This window comes from Entelurus aequoreus, linkage group LG08 (genome assembly GCF_033978785.1).
Source record: "Entelurus aequoreus isolate RoL-2023_Sb linkage group LG08, RoL_Eaeq_v1.1, whole genome shotgun sequence".
Classification (NCBI taxonomy): domain Eukaryota; kingdom Metazoa; phylum Chordata; class Actinopteri; order Syngnathiformes; family Syngnathidae; genus Entelurus; species Entelurus aequoreus.
In genome coordinates, this window is record NC_084738.1 from 24,687,612 (window position 1) to 24,707,423 (window position 19,812).

At 40.0% G+C, this 19,812-nt stretch overlaps 1 protein-coding gene across 2 annotated transcripts in view; it reads left to right on the forward strand.

Annotated features, from left to right (window-relative positions):
* Positions 1–19,812, forward strand: part of trrap (transformation/transcription domain-associated protein) — a 157,327-nt gene that overhangs the window by 69,842 nt on the left and 67,673 nt on the right. For both annotated transcript variants that reach the window (XM_062056086.1, XM_062056088.1), the window contains 10 exons: positions 9–215; positions 3,546–3,704; positions 5,108–5,245; positions 6,480–6,590; positions 7,014–7,160; positions 14,769–14,982; positions 15,074–15,202; positions 17,028–17,177; positions 18,135–18,334; positions 18,407–18,528. In XM_062056086.1, the coding sequence (XP_061912070.1) occupies positions 9–215; positions 3,546–3,704; positions 5,108–5,245; positions 6,480–6,590; positions 7,014–7,160; positions 14,769–14,982; positions 15,074–15,202; positions 17,028–17,177; positions 18,135–18,334; positions 18,407–18,528 (1,577 nt within the window). The remainder of the gene's footprint in view (positions 1–8; positions 216–3,545; positions 3,705–5,107; positions 5,246–6,479; positions 6,591–7,013; positions 7,161–14,768; positions 14,983–15,073; positions 15,203–17,027; positions 17,178–18,134; positions 18,335–18,406; positions 18,529–19,812) is intronic.

The following is a 19,812-nucleotide window of genomic DNA, read 5'->3' on the forward strand; positions in this document are numbered from 1 at the left end:
TTTTGTAGGTCTTCCACAGCCTTTTAAAAGCGCACACCATGGAGGCCCGTGCCATTGTTCGCCAGGCTATGGCTATCCTCACGCCAGCTGTGCCCGCTCGCATGGAGGACGGCCACCAGATGCTGACACACTGGACTCGCAAAATCATCGTGGAGGAGGGTCACACTGTACCGCAGCTGGTCCACATACTTCACCTTATAGTGCAGCACTTCAGGGTGAGTCAATGCAAAAGAAGTCACCTGCAATTAGAGTAGGTCACCCATCCACTTCCTGCTGCCGTCTCGTCACCAGTCCAGGGTTTGATTGCCAGTGTGTTCATTCATGCTGAGAGTAAGTCAAGTAACAGATTAATTTCTATGTAATGATGTCTATTTGCACACACATTCACACTGTAAAGCAGTGATAAGATTAATCCAATTCAAGACAATTCAACCAATCCCCGCAAATTGTGCTCAGCCTCGCAACTTTGTCCAATGCCTGCAACTTCCCCGCATATTTTGGCTAATCAGCGTGATTTTTTTCAATTGAATTTGTCTCTGAGCGGCGCTGAAATGTGAGCGTCAAGTATCTAATTAAAAACATGTTTGTTTCTTGTGTAGACGAAACAGGATCAGCAACAATATTTAAACTCTTTTATGCTCAAACGGCACAATTGTCGTCCTCACGTGGTAACTCAGACCTACTTAATTTTCCTGTTTACGGCGCTAAGATTTCTGGGTATTGTAGTATATTAAATCTATTTATGTATATTAGTATATTAAATCTATTTAAATATATGTATTTATATATGTATTATGTATTATTATATATGTGTTAATCTGTATTTATCCAGAGTGAGGAAATTAAGGGTATATTTTAATTTACAATGCTGATGCGGCATTTACATGACAAGAGATGTTGAAGTGTGACAATAATCTCTCATCATCTCTCATTTACCAACAAAAAATACCACCAGCAGTTCACAATTTTCTCTTAACGTATGGGGGGGTAAATATATTAGTGGTGTTTTTTTTAATATAATTATTTATTACTATTATTAGTTATAATGACCTAAAACAGTACAGTTATTTGACAATAAGCTCTAAGTATTTTCTTTTACTGCCATGTATTGTGTACTTTAAGTCTGTGTAAAACGAGTGAAACATCTTTACAGTATTTGTTTTCCAATTTTTGTTGCAATCCTTTGCTTTTTGAGTTTAAAGTTCAAGGAATACTTAAAACATTGATAACAAATTCATAAAATCATATAAGCTTGTCCAGGGTGTACCCCCCTTTCCGCCCGAGTGCAGCTGGGATCAGCTCCAGCCACCCCACGACCCCAAAAGGGACAAGCGGTACAGGGTAGATGGATGAATTGATTCAATGTTACTGAAAAACAGAAGCCTCAACATATCGCAACTTTTATAGCAACTTTGAAAAAAATGCAGCAAATTCAGGCATTTTGGCCGCGACAATCATAAAAAAAGCCTGAATAATTCTGGAGGGACAATTTTAATTAGGGCTGTGAATTTTTGGGCCCGATTTGATTCTATTCAATTCTTGGGGGTAACTATTTCATACAAAATTGATTCTCGATTCAAAACAATTCTTGATTCAAAATGTGTACTTTTTTATAACATTGGATGCCAGTTCTATGATTAACTACAGTACATTCCTCCATAAAATAAATAAACGGCTCTGTTCAATTTCATTATTACTTAAAAGAAAACTGGTTTTGTTTAATAAAATTCTTCCCAAACATTGAATAAAGTCAAATACAAATAAGGCAACAAGAGAAGTATCGAGCACTTTTCTTTTCTGAAGTAAATCTGTACAGCAAATATTGGCATCTACATCAACAATGAGATTTACCTGAGTGGCAAGGCAGGACAGATTGAAAAAACAAAAGTATTTTTTGTGTTCCCACACAAGCTTTTCTTCCTGTTACACACACACAGACACACCAGTGACTTGGCAAGATGCAGCTGTGACACAGACAGCTGTTCGAAAAAAAGTGTCTAAGTGTCTGAGTTCGGGAAAGATTACAAATAATATAGAAATTGTGATGCAAATTTGAAAAAGAATCATTAACGAATATGGGCAGCACGGTGGAGCAGGGGTTAGTGCGTGTGCCTCACAATACGAAGGTCCTGGGTTTGATCCTGGGCTCGGGATCTTTCTGTGTGGAGTTTGCATGTTCTCCCCGTGACTGCGTGGGTTCCCTCCGGGTACTCCGGCTTCCTCCCACCTCCAAATACATGCACCTGGGGATAGGTTGATTGGCAACACTAAATTGGCCCTAGTGTGTGAATTTGAGTGTGAATGTTTTCTGTCTATCTGTGTTGGCCCTGCGATGAGGTGGCGACTTGTCCAGGGTGTACCCCGCCTACCGCTCGAATGCAGCTCCAGCACCCGCCGTGACCCCGTAAGGGACAAGCGGTAGAAAATGGATAGATGGATGGATTAACAATCATTCCAAATAAGAATTGCGATTAATCTGAAAATCGATGTATTTATTTTTTGACACCCTTTGTGTTGATATCACTTTTTAGTGCATCTCAACCAAATACAACAAACTTCAGACATCTGGAGCTTTACTGGAAAATTGAACACTCTTCTTCTGCTCTCATTGATTATATGGCTGATGCCATTGGAGCTACATGTCAAAATAGACATTTGAGCCCTATTGATGGAGCGTATTGTCAGTGGCTCTGATAGTGGTACTTTGCACCACAGCAGTGCCTGCATGCTGGCAGCCATTGCCGTAAAGTAGATACTTTCAGAAGTTTGACCCTTGAACACCAGCAAAGGATCACTGACTTGAATGTTTGCACTGTTAAAATTTGATCGACCCTCTCTTCCTCCGCATTTCATGTTTCTGGCTTCACCAGTTCAGAGAATGAGGTTTTTTTGCCACAGAACTGACATTTTCCTTGAATTTCTTCTCTATCTCACTGACAGGTTGCTCTCATTGGGCCAGATGACTAATCTAATGTAATCACATCAGCATAATTGCGCTGGGGAGATAATGGCAGACAGATGAGAGACTTTGAGTATGTGTGTGTGTGTCTGTGTGTGTGCACATGTGATGGACAGGGCTTAGCCTCTCTGTCATTAAGGGGCGGTGAAGTCCTGCTCCATCGACTATAATTACCCTGAAAGTGAGAAGCTTTAATATTCTTTGTCACTAGCAGCAGCCTCCTGATAGACATCTCATCTCTCGCTCTTTTTGTCTGCGTGCTTGAGAGTCCCAGTTTGCATTGCGAAGAGGCTAAGTAAGCCTCCAGTGTGAATGCGCAGAGCTAAGTGTGTGTCACGTCCTTGAAACTAAGTGGATACGACTCACAGTGCATCATGTTTATCTCGCCGGCTGTCATCTTTCTAAAATCTGAGCTCATGTCACCTGAACATAAAAAGCTAACTTTCTCCTATGTACCTGATATTTATAACTATATTTGGTGGTCACATAAAAACTATCTTGCTTACTTTAGCTAGTGATACCATGACTACTGTACGTATTGTATTATTTTTTAAATGTTCCATATATCATGTGGATGTTTCAACAGGTTTACTATCCTGTGCGCCACCACCTGGTGCAGCACATGATCAGCGCAATGCAGCGTCTGGGCTTCACCCCGACTGTGACCATTGAGCAAAGAAAGCTGGCTGTGGACTTGGCAGAGGTGGTCATCAAGTGGGAACTGCAAAGGATTAAAGACCAACAGGTGTGTTAATGCACCTTTTGAAAGGGTGGAATACAGCAGTGTTTTTCAACCTTTTCTGAGCCGAGGCACATTTTTTTTCATTGAAAAATTCCCGAGGCACACCACCAGCAAAAAACATTAAAAAACTTAACTCAGCAGCCGATATTGACAGTAAAAGTAGTTCTCGCAATTGTTGGATATTAATTCAAACCATGACCAAGTATGCGTCACTATAGCTCTTGTCTCAAAGTAGGTGTACTGCCACGACCTGTTTTGAGGTTTTTGGTGTTCTCCTGTGTGTAGTGTTTTAGTTCTTGTCTTGCACTCCTATTTTGGTGTTGATTGTCATGTTATGTACGGATGTACTTTGTGGACGCAGTCTGCTCCACACGCTGTAAGTCTTTGCTGTCGTCCAGCATTCTGTTTTTGTTTACTTTGCAGCCAGTTCAGTTTTAGTTTAGTTTTGCATAGCCATCCCTGAGTTTCAATGCCTTTTGTTTATTTTTGGTTTAAGCATTAGATACATTTTTACCTTCACGCTGCCTCCAACTGTCGTCTGCATATTGTGATCATGACAAGCCATGTTCCCGACCATCTACAAAGCAATTAGCTACCTGCTGCCACCTACTGATATGGAAGAGTATTACATGGTTACTCTGCCGAGCTCTAGACCAGCACAGACACTCAACAACAGCACATTTGCGGATTATAATTACTGGTTTTCAAAAAATATTTTTAACCCAATTAGGTGAAATTACATAATCTCCCACGGCACACCAGACTGTATCTCACGGTACACGGCACAGTGGTTGAAAAACACTGGAATACAGTACTCACGTAGCATACCTTCGCTAATACAACTGTTTATATTGTAATGTAAACGCTGTAGGTATATCTGGTAGTTTATTTATCCAAACCAAAAGAGGACGGGTAATGCTAAACTTAACAAAGAAAGTGGAAAGGAAAACATAGCTCTCTCTGGTCATTATTAAGAGGGTGCAACTGCAGCAACAGAACCAATGTTGTAATATTGGTAAGGAGCAAACTGCTTGGCCAGCATTAATACCACTGATAGGTTCTTATTGCAAGTGGAACGCACTGACTTCTCTACAACAGCTTAGTAGAAGCAATACTCTAAAGCGCATGTAGAGGTAGATCAAGCTGCTGGATGCCTACCACTGAAAAAACTTCAAATGCAGCTAGTGAATTTTAGTGGAGTTAATAAAAGACGTAGCACAGCTGTTAATGCCAGTGTTTAGTTTGTTTTTTTTCTAAATAGAGACCCAGGCGATTATTTGCTTTTGTAGACCACATCCTTGCGACTATAGGAGACTGTGGTTATTGAAAAAGGCAATAATTGGACAATTTACACTAGTTTGTTCCCACAGTATGAACTATAAGTACATTTCGATCTGTCTTGGCAGCCTGAGTCCGAGGCAGACATCGGGCCCAGTGGTGAGGGAACCAGTGGCGGCGCTCTGAAAAGGGGACTGTCGACAGACGCAACCACCGCCGGACAAGATGTCAAAAGATTCCGTGCGGCGGCTGGAGCGGCCTCCACTGTGAGCTTATTTACATTCTATTATTTGTTGTTTCCCTCCTCCAAAATTAGCAACCACTTGAAACTGCTTCGCGGTTGCCCTTGAGCTGTATTGTTTCCAAATGATTGCACAACAATTTGATCAAACAGCATCTCTTTAAGGCAAGGACTTGCCAACAGGAGGTGACAGCATTGTTTTTGCTGTCTAAATTCATTTTTACCTCAGAATAGAATTGCATCTAACATCTGTTTCATCTCACTCCCACTGTGACAGAATGAGCTATTTTTTTTTTGAACTGTCAAAAATAACTAGTAATTGTTAACTGCTCCGTGGGCAATCTCTGACACAAATCTACATTTTTCCCCCTAGTGTGCAGATGGTGTGCAAACTTCTGGAAATAACTTAGTCACTGTCATGAACTGGAAAGGACTCTTACATAAAAAACAACATACACATTTTAAAATGGTCTCGTAATACATATGTCATATATGGAGACCTCCTAGCCCAAGGATATTCAACTGAATTGTTTTGGGAGGCCATATTTCCAGACAGTTAAGGACCGGGGGGGCAGAACATTTCCCTTTACCATTAGTTTTATTTTGTGTATTCCAGGGAACCAGTGTCCTCTACAGTAGACATTTAATTTTGTCAGAGGTACAAGTGTGTTTTGCTGTTTTCTAGGACCTTTTGCAAAAAAGCAAGTCAAAGATCATCTCTACAACTGTAGTGGGTTTTTTTTATCGTCCGCAAAAATGTGAGTCTCTCAAAAGTTGTTTTAACTAAACTCTGAGGCCATATATAGCCCAAATGGAACCTTGAGGAACATTACTAGTTCAACCAAAGAAGTAGCATCTGAATCTGAAATAAACAAGAAAAGGCAAAATTAATAGTTAACATAAATCACATTATAAAAAAAACATGTAACTTCCAGAAAGGAGAAGACTTAAATGAGTGCCTTGAGGAACACCTCAGTTATGTAAATCACAAGTTTGTACCCCAGTGTTTAATGTTTACTAGCAAGGTTAAAATGACAATGCAAGGATCTGCCAATGTGTTTACAGTGCTCCAAGTTCCTCTATACAACAGAAGCACTGAAGTGTTTTTAGGAATTTGCTCACAAAAATGTTTGTCTCTCAATTTATGAACAGTACTCGGGGGCCGGTAGGGTGTCATTCCCAGGACAGCTTTTGCCCCCGGGCCGCAAGTTCAATACTCTTGTCTTTTAAGCACAACCATTATTACTGTTTGTTTTTAGGTGTTTGGTCGCAGCCAGTCCATGCCGGGAACAGAGACAATGCTCACTAAACCTGTTGACAAACAACACACGGACACTGTGGTCAACTTCCTCATCCGGATTGCATGCCAGGTAACACCTCCAACACACACAGACCTTTTAGTCTGAGTTTCTTCTGTAACGAACATTTTGTATGAATGTTACAAAGGAGATGCAACCTAGTATTGTGATACTCAATTGTACTCGGTCGAAGGAATGTTCAGGAAACATGATCAAGCAGATGTTCACAACACTCTGTAAATGACAGGGTTTCATTGTCAGCATTCAGCCTTGAACTGGTGTGCTGCTTGAATAATCGTTTCTATGGTGATATAGTGACTATGGCACTGTCAAATTCTTGTCCCATAAATAAAATGCTGCAAAATAGCAACGGCCCTCTTTCTCGAGTCTCTCCTTGACTTGTGTGATTTCTCTCCTCCCCCTTAACCCATTGTGGGACTCTTTGTCAGTGATGATGATAAGTGTACCAACCTTTCTTTGCCCCCCATATCCCAGGTGAACGACAGTACCAATGTGGCCGGGTCTCCGGGGGAGCTGCTGTCTCGTCGCTGTGTTAGCCTGATGAAGACGGCCCTCAGGCCTGACATGTGGCCTCGCGCCGAGCTCAAGCTACAGTGGTTTGACAAGCTGCTAATGACGGTGGTGAGATGGCTGCTACTATACTTTCTCAATAATTTAACTGAATGGTGTTAACTTGTTAAAGAGAGTTGATTTGAGAGATTATTTTTGAATTGCAGACTTATTGGAAGTAGAAAAAATATCCCACTTTTGAGGTCCAACCTCACAGTGTTGCAGTCGTCTTGAAGATAGTATTTTTCAACAGTTTTGAATAAGTCTCAGAGGTCCAACAATAGTGTTTTGGAAATGTGTCGTAAATCTAGCGTTAAGACTTTTATTAAGGCCTATTGGAAACATGCCATATTGGCTAGTTAGCTATGTTTGTCCACACCTGTCTCTGACATCTAAGAAGCGCTATTATGCATCCAGTTTTTACATATACCGGTACAGTAGACTGTAAGTTATTTGCACTTGTCAGTGATTGGCAATCTGTTTGTGGCGGCAGGCGTGTGATCAGGTGCGTGATGGGAGCGTTGTCTAGGCAGTGTCAATAGGACTTCCTCATATAATATGCACAAATGGCTAAGACGCATGTATTTGAAAAAAAAAAAGAAGGTTAAAACAGTTATACTGTAAAGTTGAAGACAAATTAGTTTATTAGTAACAAGTTAAAACATATCTTTTTCTTGTTACGTTCTATCGTTTTGCTGTTTTATTCAAATGTTGCTGCTTATTTCATTAGCAAAATGTAAGTCGGGTTGCTCTTTGCACTCCACTGGTTTATTGTGTGAATGCTCCAAAGCATTCACATATATGGTTTTCTACACCAAAATTAATCTATTTATTATTATTCCTCTACTTCTTCTTCTCCAGATTTTAGCGCTCTCTACCTTCCACATTTTTCACACGATTCAAACCATTCCAGCATCAAACTGTTCAGCCTATTTGGGAAACATGGGCTTTCCCTTGACAAATTCCAAAAATTCCCAGATTTCCCAGAATTCTAGATTGTCCGGGACATTTTTCCCATTCAAAATTAATTGGCCATTTTTTAAACTTCCACCATTTCCAAATGTTTCAACCTATTCAAACCATTTCACCTTCAACACATTCCGCCATTCTGGAAATTCAAACTATAATTTTTCCAAGTTTAAAAAAATTCCAGGATTTTCCAGAATACCTGGTTTTCCAAAGCTCTATTTCCACGCTTTTTTCTGGCAACTACTCCTCCCACATTTTTCAACCAACTTCAACTGTTCCACCGTCAAACATTCTTCTTAATCAGGACAAAAACTAAGTTGTTTTTTGAACTGTAAAAATTCTCGGTCCTTCCGAAATTCCAGAAATTCTGTACTACTATTTCTCTAATACAAATTTTACTACTACAACATTTCTTGACTGATTTGAGAAATTCCAACATTAACCATTCACACTCATTCACAATATTCAACATATTGCATTTCTCTAATACAAATTTTACTACTACAACATTTCTTGACTGATTTGAGAAATTCCAACATTAGCCATTCACACTCATTCACAGCATTCAACATATTGCGTGTGCGCGTGCGTGTGCGTGGAATGTAATGCATGCTGTCTGTATTTTAGACACAACAACGTTATCATTGAGTGGTACATGAGGATACAAATGTTAGCAACACTTGAGCTGTGTGAGACAAAGATTGCAGATGACTGACAGGAGGGTTTCCTCCGTTCATTTACGGTAATTCTTTTTTTACATTTTTATTTTTTTTCACGTTCATTTAATTCTGATGTTGAATAAACACGTTCAGGCGCTGAGAGCGATAGTGAAGCCTCTTGCTCCCTGCTTGGAAGTGACGGATGAACAAAACAAACACACACGGACATAGCAGCTTATTGATGCCAGCAAAGTTATCAATTTCAGTTTTATTTATCGTTCAATTGATTGATTTATTGACTATTAGCCTGGGTCTATGCCCACACTAGATGCATTCTCATCTAGTAAGGGGAAGGTCAGAGGTGGTAACACGACCATGAAAAAGGGGGTGCGAGGTAGGTTGTTTATGATGTCAAAACTTTGGGGGGGGAAAAACGACCATTTGAGTGCTTCCTCTCTCAATTGTGGATGGAGATGATAAACAGGCTCTAGGGACACACGTCATTGTTCTAACATCATTAAGAAGTTTTTGTATAATGTCGGACTATTTGAATGTTTTAATCAACTGGAATGTATTTGGGTAAATCGGATGGTGGCAACCAGTGGATTACCTTTTAAGGACAATTCAAACTAAGCAGTGCCTTTTCATTCAGTTATTTTCAGTTGGCCAAAAATATTCATTACCCCTGGAAGTTACTTCCTAAAGGACTGCAAAAGTTTCCTTGTCACAACTTAGGTAGGCCGTGTCTTACGCAAATGCCTGAGCCCTTTGTCTGTTATCGGTTTTACACCAAGTGAGGCGCCAACTGCCATAATGACAAAATAATGACAGTGGCAAGATAACAAGATTCAGTCCCGGTTGGCCTGTGACTTCTTTTTCAACTCCCCACCCGCTTCATGTCCTTGCCCGTGTGCCTCTGCATCTTTCCGTACCCTTTTCCCCCTCCCCACCCCTCCCGGTCCCTCGCCACAACCTTCTCCTGTCATCTTTCCGGCCTCTGTTTTCACTTTGTCTCCCTTATCTGTTGCTAGCCTCAGTCTCTGTTCATCTCTCTGGTCAGATTGGCAGCCACAGACAAGACAAGGTTATCACCATACTCCAGACGTCGTCCCATATTTCCTTTGTACTCTTGTGGGGATCATTGCAACAGCTGTACCTTTCTCTCAGTCTACACTGATTTCATGGGGATGGTGTGACAAACAAGCCTCTGTGTAGGTCGGATCAAGATAATACACAGGTTTTTTCCTACCTTGGGGAATATCCACTACATGTCCAGCAGGTTAATGAGCAATGTCCTCCTGTAGATTATCTCATTTTGTTGGCATGGCAGTAAATGTAGGCCAAGAAGGCTAATGTGAGACAATCACATGCTTGCATCCATCCATGTATATTCCCTGTGAATGTTTAAACAGATAAGGTTTTTAGTAACGTGTTGCATTATCGGTACAACACATATATAGGCCAATAACCTTATCGCTGAGGTCACATTGTTCATTAGTCAAGATTAGTGCCACCGCTGCCACAGATCGATCTTGGATTCTCTTGGCTTTGACATTGTTGACTATGTTTACACACCAGGCCTAAGTCACCCAAATCACATTTTATTTGTAATCAGATTTATTCCAGCTGACTGTTTTCGCAGCAAGTAAAATGTGATTTTTATCAGACTCTAGTGTAAACGCGCACAGGCCCAAATGTGGCCCCAAAGTGGCCTCGACGTCACTTGCATGCAGACTTCGATAAAGTGAAAACAAAGGAAGTTGACCAGGAGGAAGTCGCTACTACTGCAAAATAAAATAAAAGTATCAACACCTTAAAAATGAGTGTGCTTTTTTTAACGAGAAAATAAATTCAAGTAGTATAATGTATGAATGGATCTATATAGTGTAAAATATTTGGGAGGGTTCTAATCTTTTAATGGCTGTTAAGTAGAGGAGACACGGACATGATCTACGTGAGCTTTATTTTTCAACTCACATGTAGGCAAATGCACCACATCGTCAATTCCGTCCTTCAACAATCGCTATTTCTTTGGAATCAAAATATATATTCAGATTCAGCCTAATATTTGTGCCTTATTGGCAAGTGATGCACCGAAAGTTTTGTCGTGTTACATAGACTTTGTTAACCGAAACCGTATGTTGTGATGAAATATCCACTTCCGCTGACGATTGCGTCTTTCCCCGTGCATACGAATGACGTAGCTCACCCAAAGCTTACGAAAAAGTCATATTCAGGTCGCATTGCATTTAGACTGAAGTCACATTTGAAAAGATCCGATTCCAATCGGATTCATAACTACCTCCTGAAGTGGCCTGAATCTGATGCCAAAAGATCAGATTTGAAGCACTTTGGAGCGTTTAGACAGGCAAAAAAAAATCTGATCTGTGTCACTTGATGGCAAAAAAATCAGATTTGGTGTGCAGTGTAAACGGAGCCTTTGTGTACCTTCATTACAATTCAAACCAACTTAGGCATTTATGCGGGCCATCGATCTATCTTTGGTTTAGCAGAAGTCAGAGTAGCTTGTTTCTTTCGTGGGAGTAATACCTTGTGTGCAGAGTATTGATTTTGGAGTTGTCTTGTTTTTGTTAATAAAGGGTTAATTAGTGATACTCTGTGGATAAAAAACAAGAGATTAGCCTTATTAGCCTCCTTGTTGTGGCTCCCTTGTGAGCATTTTTTAAAATAGTTATATAATTTCCCACTGTTTGTAAAGTTTAGAATGTGTGTGCAGCATTAGGGCTGCACGATTTTAAGAAAAAAAACCTAACTGCGATTTTCTCTCCAAAATTGCGGATTTAGTTTGCGATTTTTATATTTTGTACATAAAATGCATAAAACTGCGAAATAATGAGTGAAGGAAGACATGTTTTAGACTTTTAGACTTTCAATAAACATACTCTTGTTTGAAAGTGCCACACATTGGAACAATATGGAATACATTACTTTGAAAATAATTTGGCTTTATGCATGCAGACAGACAGATCTTTTGACTACATTATGCTCTTAAACTAAAGAAATAACCGATAAAAATAATACAGGGATTATAATGTAATGTAATCATAATATATACAAGCATGGGAAATGTCCGCAATAACACGGAAATCTGCGCTTTAAAGATTATTTTTCGCGTGAAAATATCACTTCCACAGTTTTTTATGTAATGTAAAAAAATACGATGTAAACAAAATTTGTTGAGTGCTCGCCTCAGCCACAGGCACTCGCTGTTCCTCTTGCCTAAATGACGCACTGAGTTGCAAGGCAGGGAGACTATCAGGAGCACCAAAACAAGCTTGCTAGTTAGCATCATCGAGCTAGTTTATTTGTCGCCTGCGTGCCACAACGTTGACGGCTTTCTACTTTGCTGCTAATCATATTTGGATTATTACAATCCATTCATTTTCTACCGTTTGTCCCTTTTGGGGTCGCGGGGGGTGCTGGAGCCTATCTCAGCTGCATTTGGGCGGAAGGCGGGGTACACCCTGGACAAGTCGCCAATCCGAACACTGTTAATTCTGAACCAGTTGTAGTTCTACAGTATTTTAGTAGCCAGCGATAAGGTATATTTTGACATGAGAGTTGTAAACAGAGGTCACCTGGAGGGGCCTGGCTACAGGATAGAGTTGCCAAATGGGAAACGTTTTCTGAGTTATTTTGCATACATGTTATAGACTTTTACATTACTTTTTCAATGGTAATACTTTTAGTGAATTATTTACTAAAAAACATAACATTTTGTGGTACATTACATGGAACACGTAAATGTAAAAAAGACAACCAAAAAAGGTTGGTAGATAAGAATAAATCTAAATGTAAAATATAGTGTAGAAATGCACCCAATTGCAGGAAATGTAGTCTTGATTTTCAAAATTTTCTTTTGAGTTTAGCGTGGCAGCACCATGTACTGATCGAGATTGTCCTCTTTTTTTTCGTCAGTTTTTCTCTTGTTTTCTCAAAGGGTGCTTACATGTGCCTGTATATACTAATATGCAAGTAACCATTTAAAAGGATATAAAATTTTATATCTCATTACTTTAGAATTGTTTACTGTACTGTAATTGGAAGGTAAACAACTAGGTTTTTCTAAATAAATAAACTAACAAAAAATGGACTCACTTCTGTAAGCAAAAACTTGACCTAAATAAATATTGAACATCTTAAAGTGCATTTTCTCCCAGTTGGAAAAAATAAGTCAGATGTTGACTTTTTGTTTATTGCCATCGCGTGATCACAGCATTCTCGCTCGTTTGTCGTTGTTGATGTGTTTATTTTGCCCATCCAATTTTAAGTTTAAATACTACCACAACAGGACATTTGGCTTTGTAATCATATTTTTTTTTCCTTGTAATGTTTGTGAGTCATAAATAGGGGGGCTGTCTGTTTGTGCTTTCTGTGTGTGTAAATCTAGTGCCCCGCTCTCCGCCCGCCGTGGCAAAGATGGTAAATGACAGAAAAGAGGGCTCCCTGTGTTCCATTAATTCTACTGTTAAATACACGCATTTAGGTGCTGAGAAATATGCACAGAGTGAGACGTCGTTCTCCCTCTTTGAAGCGAGAGACAAACAATCGCAAGGCTTAACAGTTGTGATTTCCAAACATGTCTGTCACTCAAATGCCAGAGACAGTGGAGAGAAAAAAACCTCAGCATCTTGCGCCTATTTATTACACTAATTAAAACCTCTATGTCGATTAATCGTGCAGCCCTAGCTTGCATGTGTGTGCGAGCAGGCGATTCTCGCGGTAAGGTAACCATGAATTCATCCCAAAAAAGAAAAATCTCACAAAAAATAAAATTATTCTGTAAAGACAAATTATGCATCTGTGTGCTTGATATGTGGCACACATAACAACACTTTTTTTTTTATTGAAATAGGGCTGCACAATTATGGTAATCACAATGTCATCCAGGTTGCTAAAAAAATCCAAGTCATTTATTTGCTCAAAACCTGCTAACATTTTTACCTAAATCCCATTGGGGCGCATTTTGAAGTGAAATTTGCCAGTGAGCACACAAGTCTCCTGACTCATTTTTACACTGACGTATGTATTGACCTAATCACTGACCATAAAACAACTTGTGCTGCTTCTTAGGTAACCATCTGCGGTCAAGGTAAGATGTACAGTTAAAATAGTGAAATATGCGTATACACGGTCATGAATAATGTCATATTTTTATGGTGATTAATCACATGAGTTAAGTCTATTTTTCACAGCCCTAGACAAAACACAAAAATATAGCATTATTTATAGTAATGATTGTACTGACGTACTCATATCCGCATTCCCTGGATTCATACACATGCGCAGATGCAGGGGTGCATGAATTCCAATGGGGAGCACATCTTGCACCCAACGTAAAAGTGTCTCCAGAATCTTTTTAGCACAATGACAAGCTTTTAGCAGTCATTTAGCAGCTACAGGGAGACTAGCAAAACTACATGTTGTGCAGGCTTCCGCCTTTGTCGCCTTTGTACTTGCCAAGGAGTTCACGGATGTGAAACACGACGACCGGAAAAGTTTGTTAATGCGGGTCGGCGTGGTCACAGAGCTCTGGGCACTTACTCAATAGCACCTGAATTTGGCGGGAGCCGCCTCACGGGGCTTTAAGATGAATGGTTGTTGCTTTTCTGCCGCCGTGACTATGAAAGTGCTTGATTTGATATGCAGAGGAGTATAATAAATATAATAATTTACATTTTATTGGGGTCCAATAATTAAATCGTGGCCACCAAAATCAGGAATGTGATGAAAATTTTATTAATTGTGCAGTTGTAACAGATATAATGAAAAATAATTTATCTTTTGATAGCAAAGGTTGCCGACCCCTACACTGGACTATTACACCTTGTTAAATAGAGTTGGTACAGTCATTTGGAGTGTGTCTGTTGTCCATTCATTTATTATATTAGACGAGAGGGTTATGCTTACACTCATGTAATGTTTGGTTATGACCACATCAAAACATTAGAGTTGTGTCTCAATACTTTTGTCCATTTTTATACTATAGTTCTTCATACGTTCTCTGTGTTTTCCTGTGTTGTCATTTCAGGAGCAGCCAGCTCAGGCTAACATCTCTAACATCTGCACCGGATTGGAGATTCTCTGCTTCTTGCTGACTGTGCTGCAGCCACCCGCTGTCCTGGCCCACTTCAAACCCCTCCAGAGAGGCATCGCTGCCTGTATGACATGCGGCAACACGAAAGTCTTGCGTGCCGTTCACTCGCTCCTCTCTCGACTGATGAGTATCTTTCCCACTGAACCCAGTAAGCCTCCAGCACGTTCAAACTGAAAATCCTTACTAAGGAAAAACTTTGATTGGATGTGGAGTTAAGCACTTCTCTCGTCTCATTCCAGGCACGTCCACAGTGGCGTCAAAGTATGAGGAGCTGGAGTGTTTGTATGCTGCTGTGGGCAAGGTCATCTATGAGGGACTTACCAACTATGAAAAAGCCACAAGCAACACCAACCCAACACAGCTCTTCGGTAAGACAGCCTTTCTTCTCACTCTATATATTCTTGTCATACTTGAACTATTCACTTGTGAATTTTTCAGTATTTTTCACCGACAAATTGAAAAGACTTTTCAAGTCACTTAAAGCAATCAAACTAGCGAGTGGGTCGTTAAAATGCAAGCTGATGGCCGCTCTGCTTGGGCTGAACATCTGGAGTCTTTAAATGAAGGCCGCAGTACAGCCGTTTGGGAAAGGTTGTGTATTATTGCTCTCAGTCATTCCTCCCTGTGTGATCATTACGTTTAAACATGCAGATGTCAGAGATTTTATGAAAAAGGATTAAGCTTATTTAATCAATAGCTGTTCTATTTTCAATTATTTTCTTGATACAGAGTTCTGCATCTTCTATCTGACAGATATCAATGAGCTGTGTGTCACATTTCAGTTGGTGGTCAATATAGGTCTTTGATATCTAGCTGTCAGAGATTTAGTATTTATGTAATGCATCCATGTGCCTGTGGATTTACCATTTGCTCCAGGGAGCAGTAACATCATACTTGCCAATCTTGAGACCTCTGATATCGGGAGGTGGGGGCATGGTTAAGAGGAGAGTATATTTACAGGTAGAATTTACCAACTCAAGTATTATATATATATATATATATATATTAGGGCTGCAACAACTAATCGATTAAATCGATTAAAATCGATTATAAAAATAGTTGCCGATTAATTTAGTCATCGATTCGTTGGATCTATGCTATGCGCATGCGCAGAGGCTTTTAAAAAAAAAACAAATTTTTTTTTAAATTTAAAAAAAAACAAAAAACCTTTATTTATAAACTGCAACATGTACAAACAGCTGAGAAACAATAATCAAAATAAGTATGGTGCCAGTATGCTGTTTTTTTCCCAATAAAATACTGGAAAGGAAATAAATGTAGTTTGTCTCTTTTATCCGATTATTAATCGATTAATCAAAGTAATAATTGACAGATTAATCGATTATCAAATTAATCGTTAGTTGCAGCCCTAATATATATATATATATATATATATATATATATATATATATATATATATATATATATATATATATATATATATATATATATATATATTTTATTATACATATAAATAAAATAAATACTTGAAGTGTTTCGGAGGCTATCCAGTAGATGGCAGCATTGTCCTGTTTAACTTCTCCGTTCATGAATGAGTATATCATTTCGGCCACCGTGTTCAATGGAGAAGTCTGTTCTACAAAATGTACAGGCAACATACATACCCCTTCCCCTTCGAACTGTCCTGGATGAAATTCTTGTTTCCATTCGTTTTGGAACTTGCAAGCGTATTTCTTCATCTTGCTCGTCGACGGCGTCGCCATGTCTGTAACTTCCTCGTTCTTCTGCTTCGTCTCCTTGTTGTGTGCGCAGTTGTGCACTCTACTCTCTAAAAGCCGTAGATGTTATGACGTCATTGGGCAGGCAAGCTGTTTATATTGCGGGAAAGCGGACGTGAGAACAGGCTGTCCCCACTCAGGTCCGCATTGAGCTGGAGGGGGCGTGGCCTCCAGCTCCGGCTCAATACTGGGAGTTTGTCGGGAGAAAATTTCTGCCGGGAGGTTATCGGGAGAGGCGCTGAATACCGGGAGTCTCCCGCTAAAAACGGGAGGGTTGGCAAGTATGAGTAACATAGGGTGGAGGTCGGACATTACTCATCCTCATCCCCACCTCTGTGACATCACGCAACTGTTGTTTAATTCCCATAGGCAATAAAAATCAAGCAGAGGATAAAAACATGCTGTGTCATATTTATTGTAATTCCCTCCGCCATGCTCATTGTTTGTTTTCCAGGAACCCTTATGATTCTCAAGTCGGCCTGCAGTTACAACGCAAGTTACATCGACCGGCTCATCTCGGTGTTTATGCGCTCGCTGCAGAAGATGGTGCGAGAACACCTGAGCCCACAGCAGGCCAACCCAGGGGTCACTGAGACCAGCACTGGTAATTGTTAATGAATTCAGCATTGCAATCAGACACAAAGAATGACCGTATGCAGCCAGGCATGGAGAAAAATGTTTTATGAGGGAATTCGCATCATACCTAGTTCTTCTAAAACACACAAAAAAGTGTTGATTAATGTAGTCACGGTTATGATCCGATTAAAGCCTTTATTTAGTTAACCGAGTATGCTATAGTCGCTGGGAGTGTGGTCTACAAAAACAAATAACCTCCAGGGTCAATAATTAGTGCCGTGTCAAACGCAGCAAGTTGGAATTAGCAGCTGTGGCTGTAGGGAAACTACTGACATAGTTTTTATAAACCCCACAAGATGGCAATACCTGCATTGAAGTACATTAGTACCTCAACTAATAAACTCAATTGGTTTTATAGCGGCGCTCATAACTCAAAACACTTGTTTCTCAAATCAATTGCCTATTGAAATGAATTGAAATCCCTTTCATTGGTGCTTTGCCCCCCAAAACATCACATACATTTTAAAAGAATACAAACATTTAGATACATATTGTATAAAAAAACTATACAATCGATTGTAGTACAAACAACTACAGTTGTTTTATGAAGTAATGTTATGATGATGTACTGCAGTGGTCCTCAACCACGGGTCCGTGACGCATTTGCTACCGGGCCGCACAGAAACATTAATTAATTTATAAACTACCGCATTCGCTCTGACTTAACTTTCGCCTGTCCCACTAAACACACCAATAAGCTTGTAAATAGTTGTATATTACAACTCCTTTATATTACAACTTCAGCGTTATAGTGAGTTGATTTTTCATGCTTATTTTTTGCTGTTTTTATCTGCCACGCGTGGAAAGCCGATCCGTGAAAATAATGCATACACTAAACCGGTCCCAGGTTGGGTAGCCCTGAGGTACAATATTTACCTTGGAGAGTGCATTACAGTATCTGAGTGTTCTGTCCCTGTTCTTGTAGTGACAAGCGAGTTGGTCATGCTGAGCCTCGACCTGGTGAAGACGCGACTCTCCGTCATGAGCATGGAGATGAGGAAAAATTTCATTCAGGTCATTCTCACGTCTCTAATCGAGAAGTCGCCGGACCCAAAAATTCTCCGTGCTGTCGTTAAGATCGTAGAGGAATGGGTGAAAAATAATTCGCCGATGGCTGCTAATCAGGTAAGTGAAATGTCTGTGTATACAAATAATAATAACAGATGAAAACAAATGACCCCTCCCTCCTCCTACCAGATGCCCAATCTCCGTGAAAAGTCCATCTTGTTGGTAAAGATGATGACCTACATAGAGAAGCGTTTCCCCGATGAACTTGAGTTAAACGCCCAGTTCCTGGACCTCGTTAATTACGTCTACAGGTAATTACCTCTATTCATCATTAGCCCAATGGCTGGGCCACTGATGCCTCGCTTCCCTTGCATCTATCTCAGCATGAGGGATGAAGGTCAGGCAGGTTCAAGCAGGAAAAACATTACAACGGAAAATAGAGAATAAAAGAAAACAATGGGCAAGCATAATATTTGAACTTGACAATCGGTAGAGTTGGTTGTGTAGAAATGCTTTGAGGAGGTTAGTGGATCATGATAAAGATGTGCCAGAGTCTGTTAAAGGGCGCTTTTAATGTCAATACACCTAACAGGTGGGCGCTATCCTGCAATTCATCAAGCCATGCTTGTCTTTTGGCCGAAACGTGCACGCATTTAATCAGCCAAATGCACCCTATATCCCTCCATCCCATCTGCTCTTCATGTCAGATTTAAAACGAGTAGTAAAGCCATGATTGACAACCCCACATAATGATATTGGAATAATAAAGCAGCTGCACCAGAACAATCTGTGATCGAGAAAGGGGAGCCAGTAGAAGCTGCTGTCGTAGACTTGACCGTTTTGTTCCCTTTATCTCACATTCTCTTTCTCTCTGTAGTGTGAATCATACCCAAGGGACCCATTCAATGCAATAGAATTATGTCCAAATTACGACTTTTTAAAATATAATCAGAGGGTTTAATGCAGCATTTGGAATGACTGCATTTAATGACTGGAATGGAATGTAGTCTTAAATCTACTTCAGGCACCTTCGGCCATGTTGGCATGTAATACCAGATTTATCTTTATTTTCTTGAGACCGCTTGGAGGACGCCTTTCAGATGTGTTGGAGATCAGCATCTACATCAGTGGTGTCAAACATACGGCCCGGGGCACAAATGAGCTGAAATTTTTTAATTAAAGAAACTGCTGTTCTAAATGTGTCCACTGAATGCCGCATTAGGAATTCTTTGTTTCCCCTACCTCGAGAACGCGCATGACTTTATGTGCCGTGTTAAGATCGAGGCAACACATTCGTGTTCGGACACTACGTACTTACGTTGCTTATTAGTGATAGTATACAAAATGTAGATTGTTACTTTTGTTTTGCCCAATCTCTGTGTCATGGCTGCATCTCTCCATGCCACTGGTGTGTGTGACAGGAAAAAAAGAAAGCCCCCTGTTGGTTTGCATGTACTGTATACATTTCTAGGACCCGAATAGAGATTTTGGGGAAGAAATGGCGTCTTATCCTAGGGTTGATACAGTATGTAATCTCAGCAACAATAGGTGTATGAGAGCTGTCATAGTATAGTAGGGGTCCGCATAAGGCATGA